This window comes from Athene cunicularia (genome assembly GCF_003259725.1).
Source record: "Athene cunicularia isolate RWA chromosome Z unlocalized genomic scaffold, athCun1 chrZ_part4, whole genome shotgun sequence".
Classification (NCBI taxonomy): domain Eukaryota; kingdom Metazoa; phylum Chordata; class Aves; order Strigiformes; family Strigidae; genus Athene; species Athene cunicularia.
The window spans coordinates 1,146,932-1,169,459 of NW_020799145.1; the positions used below are offsets into that span (position 1 = coordinate 1,146,932).

The 22,528-nt window shown below is 42.8% G+C and overlaps 1 protein-coding gene across 1 annotated transcript in view; it reads left to right on the top strand.

Annotated features, from left to right (window-relative positions):
- The first annotated feature begins 932 nt into the window (after positions 1–932).
- Positions 933–22,528, top strand: part of KANK1 (KN motif and ankyrin repeat domains 1) — a 49,888-nt gene continuing 28,292 nt past the window's right edge. The window contains exon 1 of the mRNA XM_026866820.1: positions 933–1,041. Coding sequence (XP_026722621.1) covers positions 1,005–1,041 — 37 coding nt within the window. The 5' untranslated portion in view covers positions 933–1,004. The remainder of the gene's footprint in view (positions 1,042–22,528) is intronic.

Genomic DNA, 22,528 nt, shown 5'->3' on the forward strand with positions numbered 1-22,528 from the left:
GCTGCCCTCATGGTGGGCAGGGAAGGAAGAGCAGGAGGAGCCTGACTGCAGAGCCAGCCAGCAGACAACTAGCCACAAAACTGCTGCTGGTTTTGCTTCTGTCTCTCAACTTAGCTTCTGGTTGGCAGCCATCCGCCCAGGGCGACAGCGCCCTTTTTCTGTACCTGCAGCCTGAGCTTCAGCCAAGCACTGCTGCTCAGCCGAATCTGCCACATGTGGGTTGAAAGAAAACCTCACACCCAGAAAACGCGTCACTGCTGGGACCCACAGTCTGACCATGCAGTGAGCCATGCACTGTCTCAGCCAGGGTATTTGCCAGCTCTGGTCCCCGCACCCCACAGGCTTCCACAAAGCAGCTCTTGGCTGCCAGGTTTGTCAGATGGTGAGGACGCTTGTGCTTGCTTTGGCTGCGTCCTCGGTGGGGTCCTTCTGACCTCACTTCTCCTGGGGTACATCAGAGCTTGGAAATGGCAACTGGTACAGCTCTTCTGTAGGTGCTCTTCATCTAAAAATCCTGTAACCCTGCCTATGTAAACTGTTGGGTAGTCTTAAACTTTACATATGTACCAGCAAATGTGAGAAAGCTGCTGTGGTACAAGGGAGGCCAGGGGCAAACTGCAAAAAAGCTGAGGGCAGGCCAGAAACAACAAGGCCAATTGCAAATTTGTCTGGTTACATCCTCACTGAGGACAGACCTGGAGCAGTGGACCTTCTTGGAGGTTGTCAGAGCACCACAACTGAACTTCAGATACCAGGACGCTGTGGTTTTTGTGATAGGTAGGATGTGGGTTAAGAGGAATATAAGTTACTGCTGTGGTGAAGATTGCACTGAAGATGAGACTTTAAACACTTAGAAATGCCTATTGCTTAATGTACCTAACTTCTTAAAACTGTATGTTTTTAACTGCCTCCTTCTTGTCTGTTCCAGGTTGCATGTCTGGTTGGACTTGATGCATGGCATTTGCATGAAACCTAACAGCCTAGCTCTGGATGTCTGAGCAAACATGGCCTACCCAGCAAATACTAACGGCAATGCTACAGGTAACTAATTGGGAATGCTTTTCCTCCTTTGGGTTATTAATTTAAAAAAAAAAACCCAACTTTTTCTTAAATCATGAAAGTAGCAGCAAAGGGAAGTGCAGCAGTTTAAATAATGAAAACTCACTTCCCAGCAGATCAAGAGTGTCTGTTTCCACCCCACCCCTGCCACGACACCACCGCATCACCGCTTACACCACCCCACCACCCTGATAATCTTTTAAATATTTAAAGTATAAAAAGTTGTTTGCAAAAATGTAAGGGCTGGCACTCAGCCCTTCAGCATAGAGTGCACTCTGCCTTCAAGGACCTACGCTGGCTTACACCAGAGTCAGAGGCCTAGGGGGTTGCTGCAGAAAGTCATATGGTTGTTATCCTGTGTCTGTAATTAAGTTGTGAGATTAACCAGCTCTTACATATCGAATCCCCAGTCCTTCCTGGTCACCCTTACCGGTCAGGTTAATTTTTGTTTCTTGCTTCTCAGCAAAACATAAAAGCATTTCTCAAGCAACATCAAGAGGAGGTGGTCAGTTCATTTCACTTTTATTTTAAGAGGCCCCCCTATATGTCTGGTTTGTTTGGGCGATACTCATTGAAATAGATCACTCGGCATGTTCAAAGGTTGCTGCGGAGGACTGACTGGTTAGGAAGGGGCAGAGATTGCAGGATGATTGATAACAGCACAGCAGCAGCGGTCCTCCTGCGGTCATGTCAATGTTTTCCTGTTCTCCTAATCACTACACAAACATAGCTTTAGCCCACTAAAGCTGTGTCTGGTACAGTAGGTTTATATGGAAAATTTCAAGTGCATGACAGGAGTTTGTGGGTGCTCTTTCGAGACCTAATGTAGGTAAGATGGGAAATGCATTTATCAGTGAAGGCTGCGGTGTCTGAAAGCACTTTGAATGTCCTGGGAAGGAACATTAAGTATCTTTTTTGTTGTCCATGCAAACACCAATCTCAGCTTTTTTTTTTTCCTCTAAGGCTCATGCACGTATGTTCAAATGCTACTCACTTGGTCGTGTTATACACATACTAAGAACTGGCTTATCTGGTGGATTTTAGCACCAACGTCCTTTGAAAGTACGTTCTGGTTTGGAAATAAATCCCAAATTACTGTGCTCACTGTAGAATTGGGCTAATTGGTACAAGGGATTAAAGCATCTTGTGTGCAGGGAATTAGAAATATGAAGTATCATTATCTGCAATTTATGAAAAAGAAAAAGTTTTTTTTAAAGGCTAGTGGAATCCTGAGACTACTGCAAATTGGTATTGTTTTCCCCTCCTCTACCTTTTTATATAATTAGAAGTATACTCTCTAAAAAAAAGAAACTATATCCTTTTGTAATCCTTTTGAAAAGGTGGACTTCAGAACTCCTGGTGTGTGACTTAACTGTAGCTGTTTACTGCTTAAGCGCCCCAATGTAACTTGACATTTTTAGTAATACACTTCTAGGTCATGCAGAACAATTCCCTCTGCTTGCAAGGAAAGAAAAATTGTGCATGAAGTGTTACGGATTTGTTTACTAATTATTTTCCCCCCTGCAGTAGAATTGTCTATTGAAAAAGTTTGTAGGCTGACATGTAAGTCTGGAAGAAGCTTGTATTGGGGGTGAGTTAATGCAAGGTAAAGTTTTAGTTTCAGGATTGTTATGCAACCAAGACTTCTTGCTGGGTAGAAGCTGTTTGTTCCTTATTGGTAGAAAGATGCTATAATGAATTGCAAGTATTTAATTCAAAACTAAATTGGACAACATTTTGCAGAGACTGTCGGGACTTGTTGGCTTTGCAAGCCCTTGAGGCTGGTGTTCTAACATGCATGTATGCCTGTGTCTCCAAATCCTCAGCAGTTCATAATGGACAGAGTATTGGGCTGCAAATACCTGTGATATGTTGTGCTGCCTGGGAAAGAATGCCTTTGGATGAGCAGGAACTGATTTGGGCGTTGGAGGTATTGAAGCAAGTTTCTTAATTGCATGGAGCTCTAAGAGTGGAAAGACAAACTTCAGGGGTGGTGTTTTCTGCACCCTCTGAATCAATCAGCAACAGGAAAAAGAACTAGAAAGACTTGTTACAGACTAGTAAGCTGTGTTATGTTACCTGAATATTTTGACAAGTTTGATCACATGTTCAGCTGCGTTCAAGTACGAGGTGACTAAGGAGCAGTGGTTTGCTTTGGTTAACTTGAGAATGTGAGTACTTGCACTGTTAAATGATTATGCCGATGTGCCATTTCAGTAAATTTTCTCAGTATACAAGCCTGTACGGACTACTGCTGCTGTAGATAAAATCTGTAGAGGAATGCTTGGATTTGGAACTTGTTTCCAGGAAAGGATTGGGCTGTTTTGCATTTGTATAGAGATATTTTTTTTAAAAGGATGTTTATGGGAAGTACATTTGTTGTAAATATTTTCAGTGATTGTGTATGTGAGATAAGCGACAAAGCAAGTGATGACTTTATCATGAAAGCACCTATCATAAATTTTTCTGCCTCCTGCATATCTCAGTAAAGGTATGAACTTTAAATGTGGAGAATAAATAAGAGAGACTGATTTAGACTTCAGTACGGTTTGTCAATAGTTTTATTTGCTGGTGACTTAAAGTTTTATCACTCTTCTACATTTTGTTGCACAGAGGTCTCATAGTGAACTATTTCTGCGAGCTGCAAGCTTATTTGTTCATTTTATACGTTTTGGAAGCTGGGTACTGGTTTTGGATTATTCTCTCTCAAGGTTGTGCTATCTGCTCAGAAAATACCTGAAGTCTCTTTAACACTAGCGATAAGTAAATCGGTGCTTGCAGACAGATTTGGTTTATTTTATCATTTAGGTGCTGGGTAGTCATAACTGTTCGCGGTTTGCTGAGCTTGCCGTGGTGGCATGTGAGCTTACTGCTCAGTCTGGTAAACTCAGGAGCATTAAGGAGTGCAGTGGAAGTCCAGAGCGTGTTGTGTTGTGTACTCGTCCAAGGAGCTGCAACAGGAGCTAGGAAATACCCTGTGTCTGTGGGGATCTGTTAGGAGGCTGGAGTTGGTTTGGCACATGATACAAATTAATTTATTTTTGCACAATACAAGGAAAAAAAGAGGTGATTGTTTCTTGAAATAGTAATAGTGTCTCCATTAACTGCTGGGTGAAACTTCCAGCAATTGTTATCTTTTGTGTTTGCCAGGACTGATGCGTAAATCATCTATTTAATGAGGCTCTGCAAATATTTCTGTAGTGGTAACTGTAGAAAGTTCCTCCAGTCAGCTACAAAAAGCACAGTGGACACCACCCTAAAACTTACCAGGCAGTCTGGAAATACTTCTGGTTGGATTTTCATTCCTTTCACTAATACCTGATTTGCTGAATCTTTCTTTTCAAAACACGTGTTCTGAATGGTGTGAAATTCCGATCCAATTCCATTTGTTCTGATGTAGAAAACAAGGAAGCAGCAAAACAAACATAGGAGACTGATTAAAAAAGATGGATTAAAACCCGTATTTGTTTCTAACCATCATGAAAACTTGTTTTATTCGACTTTCCTAAGCATCTCATACTCTGTATCCAGAGACCACAGAATTGCCAGAATTGCCTGTCACCTTTTTAATGGGACATAAAGTGCTTTAACAGAATAAAAGCTTTTCAAGTTTTCCTGAGTAGGATAGGCTGCAGGGGTCAGTATATCAAGGCTGATGCGCAAACCCTTTCTTTACTGTAAAGCAAATGCATGTTGTTTTCTGTACAGAGAGTCTGAGATTTCCGTGATCCTTTATGTCTTACTCCCTTTTGTCTGCACGTTGCCCTTGCTCTTTTTAAAGGATTTGTGGTTTTATGCCTTCCCGTCCCACTTTTAACATGCTTCTACTTACAGGAGCATTACAACTTTCATGGATTCATTTGAACTATTACCGTGCACGTTTAACTTGGCTATATGCTTTACCTCCACCTTCAGGTTCCCACACAGTTCTTATCATTTTTACTTTGGTGCACCTGTAAAGCAAGGAACTGCTGCAGTAATAGCCAGTGTGCAAGCATCTAGTGTCTTTTCTCCATTTACTCCTTTCCTTTTCAGCTTCCCAGGTCGGGGAGATGTCAGCCCCAGCAGACCTGGGCATCCACCTCTGCTCTGGAGAGCTCACCAGGGGCTGCAGGACCATGGCAGGTTTGATGGCAGGTACAAACCCTGTTGGAGTTCTGGTTCCCCTACAGCACACTGGTGTCCCTCGGGTTATTTTATATATGTACAGTTACTCTGCAGCACCCCCTGGACCTGTGGTTAGATCTTATTTGTGTCTGAGCAGTTTTCTTGTCTCCTAAGTGAAGTTATAACTATGCACCAGTTAGTCAGAGAATGAGGCCATTACAAGAGGCTGTTGCCTGAATTAATGTTGAGATATTAACATCAACGTGACTCAGTGACCAAATGTCTAATAGATGTGTTTTCCATCTGCTGGTATATAAATGCATAAACAACTGTTGTAAAGTATTGTAAAAACCTGTGTTTACTTATTAACCCTTTTTATTGAAGTCAATAAATAAAACATACGTTTGCTTAGAGCAAATGTTTTTATCATATACGTCCTCTACATTGATTTCTAACACTTATACCAGACATTTCGAGGCACGCTTTCTTTTCGGTTACTGGATTATTTGAGATAGAGTCTCTCCTATGATTTGATTTTCCTGATGTGTAAATCATAGGCAATATGCAGGGAGTTTTGCATCATTTCTAGCCTAATGATCTGAAGTAGTCTAAGAAGAAAGTGCAATGTACCAGAATATTATCACTATTACTAATTTTATCAGAATATCCATGAGTTTTCATTACAGACCCTTGGCCAATAAATAGGAACTTACAGACATGAAGTTAGCAACTGGAAGCATTTGGCTGCTAAGTGGTAGTCAGTCCAATAGAGCCTTTACTCCTGAGTATTGCGGGTGCCTGCCGTAAGTGCGCAGCTGACAGCTGCTCATCGCTGCTTTCCTGCAGGGTAGGTGTCACCAAGGTATCACTGCCGGTGCTACTGACACACCGAGCTCTGAGTTTAGCAGCTTAAATGCATTGAGTTTGCCTAGCTTAGCAGATGTAAATGAGCAGGGTTCAGGTGAGTTTGTATTTTTATCAACTGAACTGTGCAAGCAAGGGTAAATTGGTTGAGTCAGGGCTGTGTGATGAGATGCTATGTAAGCCTGGGCTTCCTCCCCTACCATGCTCCCTGCTCTAAGCTTGAATCCAACAACCATCAGTGTTAATGAGAATGCATGTATGCTGAAGGTATGCTTTGGCAGCTGGTGGGAGACTTTTGCCATTGGAAGAGTCTGCTGAATTGCCATGTAGTCTTGTGATTTCTGGATGGACAGACACCATGCAGGGCTGTCACTGGGATCCTGCTCCTGCCTCACCCTCAAGTGATCTAGTGAGTCACTGGTGATGCCCATTATTTAAAAACAAGCTAGGGTGGGACCCAGAAATCGGTGGGGTGAAGAGTGAGTGAGCCTCCAATGATTTCACATCAGCTCTATCCATAAGGTGTGTTGATACACCGTATCAGTGTGCTGTAGTACACTCTCTGATGCCAGATCTGCCTTAAGAACAGGTGGCTGGAGATGAAGCACACCATCTCGCAGACAGTGCCAACTTTCTACTTGAACTAATACTTGTTTCTGCTGCAATTGCTCGTTTATACCTGTAATTCAGGGGTGCATTTACTGCTGCAACAGAAAGCTTGACAACACATTGATTTGCATTTGGCCAAACCTAGAGGCCTTTATCAGACTGCAGAGGATCAGGGATCATGCCTCATCTTTTAGACGGGGCTTGTTGCCTGAAGAATGCCTGCCCTTCAGGCCTGATTTTGGTATCTGCTGTAAAGAAAAGGTACAGGAAGAAATCAGAAAGGATACAGTAAATACAGTGTCATTAGGAGCTGAGAACATAGCAGTCTGGCCCAGATAGCCCAGTCCTTAGAAATGGAAATTGGATGTGGTGGGAAGCAGATGGCCCAAGACACAAAGCCATATAAACTGCAGATGCTCTGCAAAAGTACAAAGCACCATTGTCAGTCCTGCTCAGATGAGGGAGACAAGTGACTCAGACCATGAGAAACTGAACAGATTTAATTGGTCTGTCTTTTGTTCAGAGATTACTGCAGTTGTGTCTTGTTCTGGATTGTCTTCTGCAGCTGCCCAGAAGCTTCTTATGTCTCACCTAGACAGAGGACTCTTTTCATTCCTCTCTGATGCAGGCTTGCTCATAGAGCAATGCACACTTTCCTTCTCTGAGCTGCGGAGATGCACTTGCATGGGCAGCACCTAGGCCTTCTCATGTGGCTTGCTGCTGCTCCCTGTGGAAATACATGCCCTCTACACCCTTGGAGGCAGCCAAGGGTGCTGCTCTTGTATTTTAAAGCCTAAAACATTCTAGGGACTAAATAGGCATGCCTTTCTGTTTGTGGTACCCTGCAGCCTCACTGAACTGGTGGCAGTTAACAGTGATAAAAGCCCTAAGGCCTTGTGATGGAAGTCACTGCTTTGCACTAAGCTGGTGGTGGTCAGGTGAGAGGTGCCTGTGTGGAGGAGCAGTCTGTGGGGCTGGGTGAGGGGCAACACGTCAAAGGAAAACCACCAAGAATAAACTTTTTCCGGACTTGAAAAATTACTCTCTCTGCATCTTTATCCTTATCCCCACTCTCAAAATACCCAACTCAGTAAATTTTCCTCTGGCTATTTAACTCAGAAGAGTTTGTTTTACCCCAAAACTATTCTACAGGATTCGTCACCCCCTTCCCAGATTCTTTTGCAGAAAGCAGTTTATTAGTAATTGGCATGAATGTCCTCCCTGTGGGAGGGGAGGGAATTTTGTTGCCTTTAAAAGGATACAGTCCCTCAGAGAAATGACTTGGATTGAAATAGCCTGGTTGCAGCTGGTTGTCTTCGGTTCATGAACACGAGTTCTTGCATTTAAACATGTTCCTTACAGAAGGCTTACTGCTGGTGCAGAAGTTCTTGGGAAGCTTCTTGTAATGGCCACCTCTCTCCTCCCCCCCTTTCATGCTATTTGTAAGGCTTTGGATTAGAGATGACAGAAGGGCAGCTCTTCCCGTATCATGTTTTCACAGCAGTTCTAGGGGCTGAGGGAGCGCTTTGGGCTGCCCACGTTGGCATTATAGCTGTATCTCCATTTCCTTCCTCTAGAAACTTGACTCCCCTTGGTGGCAGAGTAGATTCCTGCCAGGATGTCCCCGTGTGACCAGCTCTGAGCTTCAGATTAGGAGTGTGCTTGTGGCTATCCTTCCATTTCTTTCTCCTCCTCTGATTTCATCTGGAAATCGCACTTACCATATTGGCTAAAAGTGATGGTTGACCTCCCCTGTGGGATGCACATTGCAGCTTGCGGGGTTTGGGTTAGCAGATGAACTAGGTCCAAATAGGGCTCTTCCCCTCCCCCTTTAATTCTTTAAAACTCTTCATAGGATATACTTGTTCTGCATTAGGTAGTCTCCTGAGACTTTTCTTCACCTGACTCTTCACACAGACATTGACAAAACTAAGTGCTCAGACATTCGGCAAGGTAGGTGAGCATGAGATCCCATCATACACTTTCATGCATTTGGTCCATCCTTCCCCATGTGCAAAGCCTTCTTCCCTGTAGAAGAAAGTAATGTGACCCTTAAGCTCTCTCACAACCCATCCCTTTTGCTTGCTCAATATCTCCTCCCTAGTTATCTCACACTGTAATGAGTGTTTTATGTGACTGCTTTGTCTCTTTTTATTAATATATTCCTGTATGTTTTCTCTTCATAACAGTATGTTGCTTTCCTTCAACATACAGGACCTGTCTGTGATACTTCTGCATTGCCCTTTAGGATTTGTTTGAAAGTAGGAGAGGGAGGGATGGTGGGAGGGGGTGGAAACTGTTTTTAATAGCTGGGTTTGAAGGGTTTGGTCAGGGTGAGGATCAAATTAACTGATAATTTGGAACAGATTGTTCTCCCTATGTAAACCAGACATCACTGGTCTGGAGTGTAGTCTCTTATTGCTGAGGGGCATGTTTGTTGATATACTCCTAGCCCTTTCAGTACCCCCTCTTCACACAAACAGCCCCTCTGCCTGGAGCACTGTCATATGGGTTGCAGAAGATCTAATAATAAAAAGAAAACACTTGTGCAATTTAGCTACTGTTACTGGAATTTCAGGTCTAATCCTAGCAAATAGGTCAAGTTTTAACACTTCATGTGCACTGCTTGGTAAATCTAAAGTGTGCAGCTTTCAAAAAAAAAAAAAAGTATAGTGCAAGAAAATACAATAAAATAAATGGTTGTGGCTGAAAAAGTGGACTGACATTTGCATATGATAGAAGCACAAAGACAAGATCAGAGCAATCAAGTTTTAAAGGATTGTGAGTATCAACAGTGTTCTTTCACTTCAAGTCATCCATGGCTAAGCCCTCTCCTCCTCTCCCCTCCGTCTAGCAGAAATTGTGATTCTTAAATTTTCAATATTTTTTTTTCCATATCTTAAGTTCAAAGATTAGAAAATGTTTTAGAATCATTCTTTTCTGCTCCTGTCCTCCTCTTTTTCTACATGGAGACAGATGGCTGTTACATAGCTTTTACATCTGCCATCACTTGAACGGGTTTACAAGGCTGGGCATACACTGCACTGCCCTTTAGACTTTCACCATTCTCTGCTGCCATCGTTAGATACAGCTCTGTTCCCTGCTCTCAGACAGCATTTCTGCCAGGATGCTTGTTCTTTCCTTTTGTTCCGTGATATTCTTCTCAGCCCCTTTCTCCAGTGCTTGCTCTTGCCACAGCTCTCCCTGAGGACACACAGAAACTTCTCCCCAGGTGCAGTCCCTGGGGAGCCCAGCCTGTGCCTCCCGCATAATATCAGGCTCTCCTCTGCCCACCATTCTGCCTTTAATGCTCAGAGCCTTCCTTGCAACCTGTTTTCAGTGCTGTGGAAAACGTACTGGTGACAATTCTGGGAAAATTACTTCCTTCTCCCTTTGCAAAGAAAAGTTGTAAGGCTACAACTCTACAATCACATGCATGGCTTCAGCCAGACCATCTCAGCCCGTACCCCTGTAGGACAAGACACCAGGTACAGTCAAGACCACAGCAGCAGGAGAGACATCTCTGTGCGAAACTCAGTGCAGCATCTCCTGCTGCACTCCAGCTTTCCTGTCCTTCTGTGATCCTGCTGCTGCATGATACACTGCACACACCATTTATCAGTTATAGGGCACGTTAATAATGGACAAGCAGAGTCTTGCCCATGGATCCTACTAGTTATGTGTGGCACTTGTTTTTTTCCCCAGATTGTGTGGCACTTTTCCTTGCCTCAGCCTTTTGCATAATCAGTGCGTTACTGTGGGTATTTCTGGATTAGTCATTCTTACTACAATGTGTTACATTGTTACTACCATGGTGTTTGATTGCAGAGTCTTGATCCAAGCGGGAAAGAGATGCCTAAAACCGTAGCCTGTACAGTCTCCCTGGCAAAGCCGTGAGCTCCCTTGCTTCTGCTTAGCTGGGGAAGTGGGGGGTGATGACTGAATGACACGGGGTGGCTTTCACGCTATCAGGATTAGCCATCTGACCCCAAATGACTCGGCTTTTTTTAAATGCAGCAGGAGACAGTCACTAGGCTGTCACTTCGACTTGAGTTCCCAGCAGGCAGAAGTTCCCTTTGCAGGCTTGTTTGGGGCATAAGGTGCCCATAGATGTATTTCCAGATTAGAGAATGCATATCTTTCTTTTACAGCCATGGATTTTTCCTCTCCCTTGTGTTCAGATTCAGTGTCATTCACTTTTCATCTCTGCAAAATGGGAGAGCAAAGCTAACCCGTAAAGCCCTGCTGGGAGCTGCAAGCCAAGCCAAGTGCTAGCTCACTCAGTTCAAACACCCAAATAGAAACAAGCAAGTACGCCTGACCATCCATATAAAAAAAGAGAAGAAAAAAATATTTCACCAAATTTGAATGCTTGAATGGTCTACTTGCTCCCACAACAAGACTTCTTACCATAAGTTTTTCTAAGCAGTCTTATTGGGAGAATAGTAGAAATCATTACTTGCCTCATGACAGATAATGTACCAAGTAGTTGAAGTTCATTCAGCATGAAGCTAAACCAGGTGTACACTTAACGATGACATGGGGTGCATTTTTCAGTTGCATCCTCTCTGGGTAGATGATAATGGTAGTGTGCAAAATGTCTCTCATAGAGGTTTTGAGTGTTACATAGTCATTGCATCAGATTAATCAGGCACTTGACTAGTAGATCGTCTTACAGTACTAACACATCAGCTGCAGTCTGACATCTTGAACATGGTTACTGAATACCTCCCAGCTACCCTGAAAATCCACATTTGACACTGTGACTTAAAACCCACCCTGGACCACCCCTGGCTCAGGAAGTCTCTGTGTTGCAGGTTTCTAGAGGCCAAAAGGAGGAATGTTGCTGTATGCTTGCTGCTTTCTTAGGTCCTTCTAGAGGCATCTGCTAGGGAGGAGAAGGTGGGTAGGCCAGATCATCTCAGGACTGACCCAATGGCTAGCATCATTCTATGGAAACTGGCTGCCAAATTCTGAAAGCCTATAAAGAAAAAAACCCAGACCCAAAAAAAAACCAGCAATGGGAGAGACACTCTCTCCCAAAACAAAATCCACCAGAATAAAACCAAGAAAAACCCCATATCCAACCTTCACCAAAATGCAGCAGCATGTTTTTGAGGGTAGGAACATAAACGCAACAGTGGCTGGTCAGGCCAAGCTCTGTGCTACCCTGGACCAGATCTTTGTAGTCTAGCAGATTTATTTCATTCTTTCCAAGCAGAGCCACTCCAGTGCTGAGGAAATGGTCTGTTGGAGGCATGTATTTTAAAGAAAGAGCGCTGTTTCATCCATTGCCTTTAACAGATCCATTGTGCCCTCTCTGCTTTTTGTTTTCAAAAGGGGTGTGAAATAACCTGCTGTTTGGATAAGAATTTACCAGCTGGATGGCTGCCCATACACCAGATCTTACATTTGCTCTGCTGCAGACCAAGTCAGGTTTTTTGGGCACTGGGGAGCTGTGCTCTGACCTCAGTTTTGCTTCTACTGTAAACAGTAGCTGAATGAGTTTATGTGGCACCATAAGTCTCAACTTTGACTCATATTTGGTCTCATATTTGACTTGCTGGACAAGAGGTCTTTTTCAGCCTGCTGAGTTGACCTAGCTTTGAGGAGAGTCTGCTGAAGGTGCGTGACTTGATGCAGGGCTCATTCAGATGTCAAGTCCTTGAAACCACAGAGTAATGATAAACAGATGGAGCATGTGGAGACAGCTGCTAAAATTTGTTCTTTCCTAAACAGGATATCATGCTCTCTTTTTTTTAGAAAAATTAAGTTATATAATGTTAGAGATTTATTTTTTTTCTCTGAACAGAATCCTAACTCTTGAGAAGGATGTTTTGGCCATACCTTATATTCTCATACCTTATCCCAGATGTTACAGGTTTTTTCACAGCATTTTCATGTTCTCCCCTGTCTGCTGTGAAGGAGCTGCTGATGGAGCTAGAGATGTCCACCAGTAACACCCAGTGTTGCTGTATAGCACTTGTCCTCACCTGGCTGGTCACTTGCTCTGCAGGTCAAAAAATGGGGATTGAAGGGCAGCGAGCGCAAAATGATGTCTGCAGGCTCGGGGCAGTGTTTCAGGAGCTGAATTTTTGCATTTGTTTCACTGAACAGACAGCATGAGTCAGGTTTCAGCTGCCCTTGAATCTTTCTGCCTTCTAGGAGAAACTTCAAAGCATGGTTAGAAGCTGTTGCCAAAGCATTTTTTATGAAGAGCTGCTTTTCTTTATGGATGAGGTGATTAGAGCAGAGACCAAATCAAACCAAGTTCACTTAAAACTCAGTACTTTCATGGATGTAACAAGTTGACTACATCTAGAGACTTTATTTGGACTTTTTTGGGGAGCTTATGTTTTATAGCATATGCATCAATGACTTCTAATTCAAGGAAAAAATGGAAAATTACCTAGAGGGCAGGACCTAGTTTATAGTCCAAAAGTTGGTGCCTGTATTAAATATTACTTTGCTTCATATTAAATACCACTGAAGCCACTAGACATGTTCAGGAAACACTTTTTTGGGAAGTCTGTGCCATTTTAGCTGAAGACACTGTGGAGGACCTCTCGTCATTTCAGCACAAGATCCCGCTCCTGTTTGAAGCACAACTCTTCCAATCTGCAGTTATCCTGTAAATTATTTTAACAATTCATGTTTATTTTTTATTTTCTTTGTTCTTGGGAATCTGGATGAAACGCACAGTAATAAAATTCTTTTCCTTTAGTCCTGTGAAGTCTTAAGACCATACCGTTGTTAAATTACTCCGTCCCATTGCCTTGTTTACTTTTGGAGTCCTTGTTTGGCTGTAGTACAGCAACTGTCATTGTAAGCAGAGGTGAAGAGAGATGGAGCCGAGGCCTTTGAGGGACTCTTTATGATGCTGAGAAGTGAAATTTTTTTACATCTGGAATCCCAGTTATCTTTACTTGAGTTAGTACTTGGTGTTATGTGGAAAGAAGAGAATTGAATATGAAAAAATCAAATGTATTTGTGCATAATTTTGAAAGTGCTTGTACTAGCATGAAGGACACTGTGTATATCTGGGCCATGTTTCAGAAAAAAACCCCAAACCCTGTGCCTGTAAATTTATACTAAAATGTTTTATTTTTATCCCTTAAATTATAAACTACATTTGAGAAGCGTAAACAAAATGAGATTGACTGTAACACAGGCAGAATAGCAAGCAGTGGTGGTTACAACAGAGGTAATTGTTCTGCCCAGATTTATATCAATGAACCTTTCTGTGCTTTCAGTCTGCACGTGGGAGTGAGAAATGAGAGGGGTGGGTGTGAACAGCTTGGGGAGAAAGGGAGAGCGGGTGGAAGTGAAGTGACCTGAACTTTTAATTCCCTCTTAGGAATTAAATCCGTCTTTGTCAGAGGAAAAAAAATTATCTTTGTAGTGTGTCATTTAGTACTGTTTCTTTTGTCCTGCTGTCCATTTGATGTATTTTAACCCTTGGGGAGCTAGAGGTGTTACACAGCATGGGAAGTGCCATGAAGGAAGCCACTGGCACTGTGCTGGGCTGAGAATGTCTCAGGAAATTCCAAATGAGTATAAATAAATGCTCTGTAGCAACCTCTGGGCTCCCTGCCTGCTGAATACACATTCACTTTAAGGCAAAGGAAAGTGTGCTTCAGACTTAATTTCCTGAAAAACTAAACGTGGCAGTGTCCAAGGGTTTGCTTCTGGGTGGATTGGTGAGTGAGACCCTCGAACGGGGCCGGGGGAGAGGTGAGAGGCGAGTGGCTGGCTCTGCGAGCGCTGCGAGCCAGCTGAGAAGAGGGATGGGGCGTACCCAGGGTTGGCACAGCTGAAACCAGCCCTCACTGTTCTTATAGAATAAGTTGGGATGTTTTTTCTCATTTTTTTTAACAGTGCCCAGTTATCTGGGTTGTCTCACAAGAGCTGCCATCTGAAGGGAACTTGCACTTGCAGTTTCACCCACCTCTGGTAGCCTCTTTGTTTTTGTTGTTACATACAGAGTAGTGTGTTTCTTTCAACAAATGCAGGTTTTTTAGTGGGAGATCGGTGTTGTAAATACTCAAGTGAAGGGAGCACTGCACCTATTTACTCTAAGGCATTGCTTCAACAGTAGAAAGGTAGCTATTACCCTTAAAGTTCCTAATTTTGAATATTGTTCATAGACTTTCAATTATAAGCCACTGGTTTTAGCTATTTAGAATGTGCATAAAGATTAATTCTAATAATGACCTTTTTCATCTTTTCTATGATGGTTGCTTTTGTAACTTTTTGGAGAATATCAGTTCATTGGTCTGAACTATTTTAAGTGCAGAGAAAAAGCTTTCAGTGTTTTTGGAAAATGCAAATTGCTTATGCTTTTGAAGTTTGGAAAGCAATACACGTTTTATCTCACAGAAGGAATCAGTACTAGACTAATATAAAAAAGGGTGGGAGGGAACAATTCCCGGTATTTGAAATATCATACTGATTATGCAGCATAAACCATATTCCTTATGGAGGTAAGCATGTGACAAAATAAAATGTCCTTCCAGGACTCATAAATACAAATATTAGAACCATTCTTGCAGAAGACAATTCTTCCTTTTTTTTCCCACCTTGTGCACAGCTCTAAGACCAAACTGAATCTGTAAATCAGTTTTAATATTTCATGGCAGGTTTATACCCCAGGAGACCAGGTTCTTTCCTGATGGTTACTCCTGTTACAATAGCCCTATGTATCTGTTCTCCACTTCTCACCTCTCCAGAGATTTATAGGCACAGAAGGATAATGACATTATAAATCTAAATATTTTGAGTTTGTGGTTGAGTTGTTCTTGGCTAGAAAGCAAACACAGCCTTCTTTGCTTGGACTTCAGCATGTAACACTGTTGCACAGTTGTGTTGAAAGATGTTTTCAGGCAAACACCTGGCTTGCATCCATAACTCCTTCGGCCCCCATGGGGAGTGGGAAGATGATTTGCATGAGTGAGGAAGGAAGAGAAATACTTGCGGGTTTGCTCCTCTTCTGCTTTTCCATCTCTTCTGTCTGGGTCTTGTGAAGCTCATCCTATGTGGATGCAAACCTTGGTCTTTGTAATTATTTTTTTCTTTGTCATTTTTCTTGTGACAAGTGGTATAAAACAACAGGGGATGATGTACTGTTGGAAGAGCGGGGCAGGTATGCCACATTTTCAATGGTTGGCAAGGACAGTAGGAGAGCTTTGGGGTTTCTTGGGTGCAGCAGAGGACAGAAAGGTGCCTTAGCAACACTGGGACTCAGCTTCATGTTCATCAGCATCAGTGGCTGAAACAGCCCAGATCTGTTAGGATGTATTTTTGGAAAGGAGGGCTATGGTGGTCTGAAACTGAGCTGCTCTCCTACTGTGCTGGGTAGATCACATCGGCTTTCTCCCAGGCTGCAAGGAGCTTCTGTTTGGTATCTACTGTTTGCCATAATTTAGATTATTTTGCCAGGCCTGAGTTAGTCTGATTTGGAAAGTATCTTTAAATTGAATGCTCTTCATTTGTCACAAATATGCCTGGATCCACTAAGTGTGCATGCAGTAGATATTGAATGAAAAAAATGCTTCAGGGAATGACAAAGGACAGTTCTCAAGCAGATGAATAAGATGAAAAAAATGCACATGAAATCAGGTGCTTGGAAAGAATAAATTCACACTGGTTTGGACTTGCCTTTTTGGCATCTGGTTTTCAACATAAGTGAACGGGTCTGAGATGCCCCCTATTTCAGGCTCAGAAGTAAAGGATGACTGGTGACATGTTGTCATTCTTCCCAGTGCAGGAGGCTTACTTTACTACAAGGAAATGCTCAGAGCCACAGTGCACCCACAGGCTGACTCGTGACAGGGATTTGCCGAAGTGGCCACTGTTTTTAGAGTACTTTCTACCCAGAGGTGGTAGCAATGTTGACAACAGCAGCAGGTCGTCCACCGTGGATTCTGCTCTGCCCTTTCTTGCTGCTGGTGGGGCAGTTAGTCATAAGCTTATTCTGCTATATCCCTTCCCACCCATGCCCTGCTTCCTGCCAGCCCTCATTTGAGTTCCCCTGGGACCTGTGAGTCAGAAACTGGGATGGAGGCAAAACAGACTAGCCTCTCAGTTTTGATTTTCTGTGGTTAGCAGCCTTGAGGTGATGCATATACAAGATGTCCCACCACAGAACTGCCAGATCTAGAGCTATTTCCAGAAGGTGAGAGTATCGGAAAAGGAGATTTATTATCAACCTCAAATAAGGGAATTGTCAAGAATACAAAGCAGATTTTGTGTATTTTGATAAGGGGGCATACTGCCGTTGCTCTCAGGACAGTTGATTGTGCTTTTTTATTTTCCCCCAGGAATCGATTCCTCATAAACAAGATTAATATTCAAGGTTAATTAATTTGCACAACTTTATTGTCTGTATTTTATATGTTAAACGAGCTTCTGTTTGAGCTACAAGTTTTCAGAGATTCTAGGAGTAAAAGTTTTAGACATTAAAAAGACTAGAGAGAGTTAGGAGGTGTGTTTTATGAAAGGTGGTTTTTACTTTCAGCTCACAAAAAAAAATTTTAGTTATGGTTATATGATGTTCAGATATAAACTCTGTAAGTAACTCTTTTTTTACCATGTGAAAGACCTTTGATGGTGTAAAAAAGAGGTAATGGTGACCTTGAAAGACGCCCTCCTAACACCAAAAAGGCTGTTTTCTGTATGTATATCTGCCTTTGTGTAGCAGGCAGTTCTGTGGTCTAGGAATTTGACCCTTGAGGAGGAGGTGACAGTGGGACATCTAGGCTAGTGCATCCATCTGATCACCAGTACCAAGGGGAGAGCTGTCTCATTTTTTTTTGCTATAATGCTAAACAACTAAAATTGTTATTACATTTTTAGTATAATGATAATCCTAGTATAATGCTAAGCAGCCAAGATTTTTCAGGTTCTGGGGAACATAACTGTTTGGGAGACTGTGTTCACTATGGGTTGATCAAGTAGATGGAAAAGCCTAGTTACACCAATGGAAAGACTTTTCATGCTTTTAATAGCATTTGCATTGTGGCTGTGGTTGTTTTGAGTTTTTCATCTGTTGCCATAATGGTAATACTTCTAGAAAGAGCATGGTATTAAGACAGCAGATCCATTCGTAAAATGCCTTGTTTTACCCATGTTGTGTGGTAAATGTGGCATCATAGCACAACAGTGCCCTACTGTTTGTGTTCACAGAGTAAGCATAACACAGTAGCAATCTGAGCCATCTTTCTTCAACATTGCTGCTGCTTATGTTCATTGACTTAAGGTGGTGTACTTAATTCACTTATGTGAGTTCACCACTACAGACATCTGAGCTGGAGCTTCTACATCTTGAAATAAAAACCTATTTATTACACAGTGTTGTAGCTTCAACCTTTCTCAGTTATTGCTGTCAGGGAAGTTGCTATCCCCCATTTTTTGGTTACACCTCCCAACCCAAAGCACTAAGTATTTAGATGTCAGATTTAAAATTCAGCTCCCCAGCTGGGGTATTGACACATAAATTTTAAAAAGTAATTTAAAAACCTTACAAACATATTTTACCATTTTTCTGCTCCTCATTTTTCTCCGAGATTAAATTTGCAGCAAACATTTTACACTGGAGATCTATTTCTTCAGTAAAACGTGCAGTAGATTAAATTCTGCAGTGACAGGAGAATCCTCTGCACCTGTAACTGCGGGGCTGGTAGCAGGCTCTGTTATCCCTCTCTGCCTGGGGAGTTTTGGTTGGGAGTGTAGTACCCCATACCCGACAGCCTCAGGTGCACCAGGAGTTAAATCCCATTTGCTCCAGGCATATCTGTAGCTAAGTAGCAGCAAAACAGATTGCCCTTCTTACTGGGCGATATTTATTGTTGTTTTTCCATAGCAGAAAAAGGGAGGAGTGTTATCATCGCCAGGTCCACACTACAGCACGGTGTGCTGGGCGGTTGTGGCATTGCTTCTCTTCAAGCTGTGCTAGGTCACCCAGGCACTCCAGCCTGGCACTGCAGGGAGGGTGGCTGAGGCCAGCACCCGGGTGTCCTCATGGGCATCTTGGAGGCTTGACACTGGTGTGCTGCCATGGCTCTTCTCCTTTTGGGTGGTGAGCAGCCAACTGAGGTGGCCTGCGCTCCACACCTGCGGCGTGTTTCATGGTGTTTCATGCTTGAACTGCAAAGGAATTAATAAAGCACTCGATGCTCCTGCTGTGTCTGGGAAAGTACAGAAACAACTTTCTTTTTCTAACTTTTCCCCTCTCAGTTCTTGGAATAAAGTAAAATCAAAATCTGATAGGTACATTATTTGTGTTTGGGGCTTCCCCCACTAGGTTGAGTTATTGGGGAGCTAGTGCTCTCATGGCATCTTCTGTTTATTGCTAGCCAAAAGAAAGCTGATCAAATGCAAGGCTAAAGTCTATTTTCCAAGTGGTTTTATTGTTGTTCTTTTTAGCTTACATTCAAATTCCAACACCTGAAAAAAAGAATGAAAGAAAAATTGTTAATTATTCCATTCTGATTTTTCTTTTTAAGCTCAGCCTCATATGTTTTGGTTTTTCTCAGAAGGTGAGGCTGATAACTCATTTATGTGTGCTGAAGAACAGAAAGAAAAAAGAACAAAAGTAGTATTGGGGGTTGGAGGAGAGGGAGAAGCATCAATTTCTTCACTGTTAACACAAAAGAGTCAAAAAGAACTTTTTTTTTTTTGTCCCCTCTTTTTCTGCTCCAGATAACCTTTCAAATTGAAGTTGAGCATACAAAAATACTAATTCGACTCCATTTATGCCAGCTATTGCATCTGTATTTTTCCTCTGCAGCATTCTTTATGAATTGTCTTATGCCATAACTCTGGAAGGAGACTGTTATTCATAACATTATTTCAATGGAAAATACTTCTTTAATAGCTGTCAGATCCAAGATAAAAATGCCTTAGAGCAGATATCATAACCAGATGGAGACAGAAGGCTTTAGATGTGAGGTCTGTATTTTTTCAAGGCAGACTTTCAGCTTCAGAAGAACATTCTCAGTTGCTTCTCTTCGCCATTCCTGGACCCTCCAAGGTGGCTCTACAATAAAGTTTAACTGAACCAAAGCTCTGGCTTGAGGAACCAAAACTCGTATGTCTGCCCACATTTTCTTTCCGTCAGAAGTCTTGAAGCACATCAACTAAATGTTCTACCTTTTTTCCAGTTCTCCTGGTCTGGGAGCAGACATGATTAGTGTGGACTTGGGTAGGGCTGACTCAATATTTTAGTATACTGATATTATTGTGTAGTGCATTGGATAGGATATAATTTAATAGAAGTTGGCAAGACTGGAATGTTTGGACAGAGCCAATCCCAGCATTTCAGGAGGTGAGAACTGAAGACTGCATTTTTTAAATGCTGCTTGTGTCCTACCCATGGTTATCCTGCAGCAGGGAGAGGGTAATGAAGTCTTTGCATACTTCTGGAGAAATGCATTAATAACGACAGTACCACAATGAAGCCTCTGTGCTTCACAGGGTGTTTACTTCACAGGTACTGGCCTAAAAGCATGAGGTGTTTTGTGTCTTGTTGCGTTCAGACATTTCAGAAGAAGAACATCTGCAGCATATTCACAGACAAAAGTGTATGTGTTTGTGCATCTGCACATACTGTATCCATGTAATACAGTGACCTGATTAATATTTGCCTGAGCTACTACAGCCACTGGGGAATAGTTCTTCTAATTTTAGCAATGCCCGTGATCAGCTGGCCAAGGATGAGACAAGATACCTAACAAGAGTGTTTGTACTGCCTGGTATTGACTGCAATACTTCTATGTGTGTTGGGGTGAATGGTTAAGGAATCTTTTGCTCACTTGAGGTCTCTGGGCATGAAGGCTTGCATTTCTGGCTGAAGGACAGATAGATGCAGCTTCCTCCAAGGTTAATCTGAGGTACCTACTTGTGTAGCACTTGGTACTTGCCCACCAAAGCTAGGGACTAAAGGCATCCAGGACCTAAGGGGCTGAAAGGAAAAAGGGCTGCATTTTTATCAGGTGTTTATTAATTTCCTTTTTATTAGATTTTTTTTATTTTAGAACCAACAAAACCATTTTTATTGCTTGAAAACAGCCATCCATTTTGCATTGTTCCATGCTTTTCAGGCACACCCATTTTGGCCCTTTCTCTGAGACAGCAAAATGCACAAAGGCTTGGAACAGCTCTTGCGCGCCACATCAGTGTGGTGTTGGTAGATTGCACGCCTGATCCTTGTTTGTCTTAACGTATCAAGAAACATCTCCAGAGATCAACTCACAATACTGGGATTGTGTTGGTGGAGTGTTCGCTGTCTTGTTTTAAGGAGAGGTAATAGTCAGTCAGCTCCACGTGCGGTCTGATGCTTGTGGAGCAGCAGGTATGAATTGTGTCCAGGTAATGTTGCCAGCTTAAGCTGAGGACCAAAGTGATTTTGTTGTGAAGACACTGAGCTTCCTGCAGGTGTTGTGGAGAGGTTTAGTGAGGGATTCCATGTCAGTGTGATTTTTTAAAAAAAATATTATTTTTGATAGGTTTCTGTTCAGCAATCTTAATACCATGCCAGGAAGAAGAAAGAAATCTGAGATTGCAATTTGGCTCTCATGACTTAACATGAGATTTGCATGTCTTTTTAGAGGTTTTATGAATCTTTTTACAAAGATGCATTAATTCTTAAGTCCTGGGCCTTCCGAAGAGTCTGTTCCTCTCCCATCCAACACTTACACATTGTGCCCAAGGATAGTTTAGAGGAGCTGCCTGACTTCACCGGTGTAGTGATGGGAGAATTGGAGATGTTGCTGGGTGGGAAGATAAGGACCAAGACAAGCAGAGGAAAGGAACTGGGAAAAATGGGAGAACAGGTAAAACTGATGGAGCTTGAATTTACATGGGCTGGGTGAAGTGACTAGAACCAAGCCTGGGATGAGGGGTGAAAGTATAACCAGATTTTGGCTTAGAATTGGTGCAGCAAACAAGTAAGAAGAGAAAATAGGTGAGAAATCCAGAGTGTGGAAAGAAGGCAGAAAGAGACCAGAAGACTGAAGGGGATGAGGGCCAGTGTGAGAGGGGGGACAAACCTAGGGTGCAGGTGGGAAGGATGGGTGACCAACCTAGGGTGAGGAACTGTGGGGTATGGAAAGGAGAGTTGTATGTTTTCACAGAATGGAGCCAGGATGAGAATCTGGGAACACAGCACTGAATTTGGGAAGAATAATAATTCAGACTATGCTCTGTCTCATTCTCTCCCTGTCAGTGGGAGTCCTGGAGACTTTTTCCCTGCCAGATATTCAGGAAGGAGCTGTGTGTGCCTCAAGTATGTGTGTATGCATGTATTTTTGCTTCCACTCTGGTATTTAGATAGCTATTTTGGGTGCATCTATAAGTAAATACCACAGCATACAAAGACTCTGGTCTTTCAGCAGAAACATGTGGTCCGAGGGGGGGCTGTCTGTGTCTGCTGAACAGTCTGTCCGTACTGCAGGACCGAGATACCAATGTGCACCGGTCAGCCCCGCTTCTGTGGCTCTCACAAGGGCCTGCCTGTGTGTGTGTGTCTCCATCCTGTTCTTTTCCCGTGCCGGGGAAGGTAGGTCTTCACTGAGCAACATCCTTCTGTCTACTGCTGGGGGTGTCCTGTGGTAGTCAGAAGCGTAAAGGATCGCTATGAAAGCAGTCATAGTGTCTTGTTGACAGCTTTTTCTTAAGCATGCTAAGGAAACTGGAAAAACAGGAGCTTTTTTTGCTTTGTCCCCCTTCTTCTAAACCTTTTCAGTACAGCATTAAGTCACTTCCTGTAGTTGCAGTAAGTCGAGAGCTCTATTCCCCCCCCTCCCCCCCCGCTAATGTTCCTTTAAGAGGACGCGGCTTTCAAACCTCGCCTTTTAAAAACGAAGCAGGGAGCTGAATTCGCCTCCACACA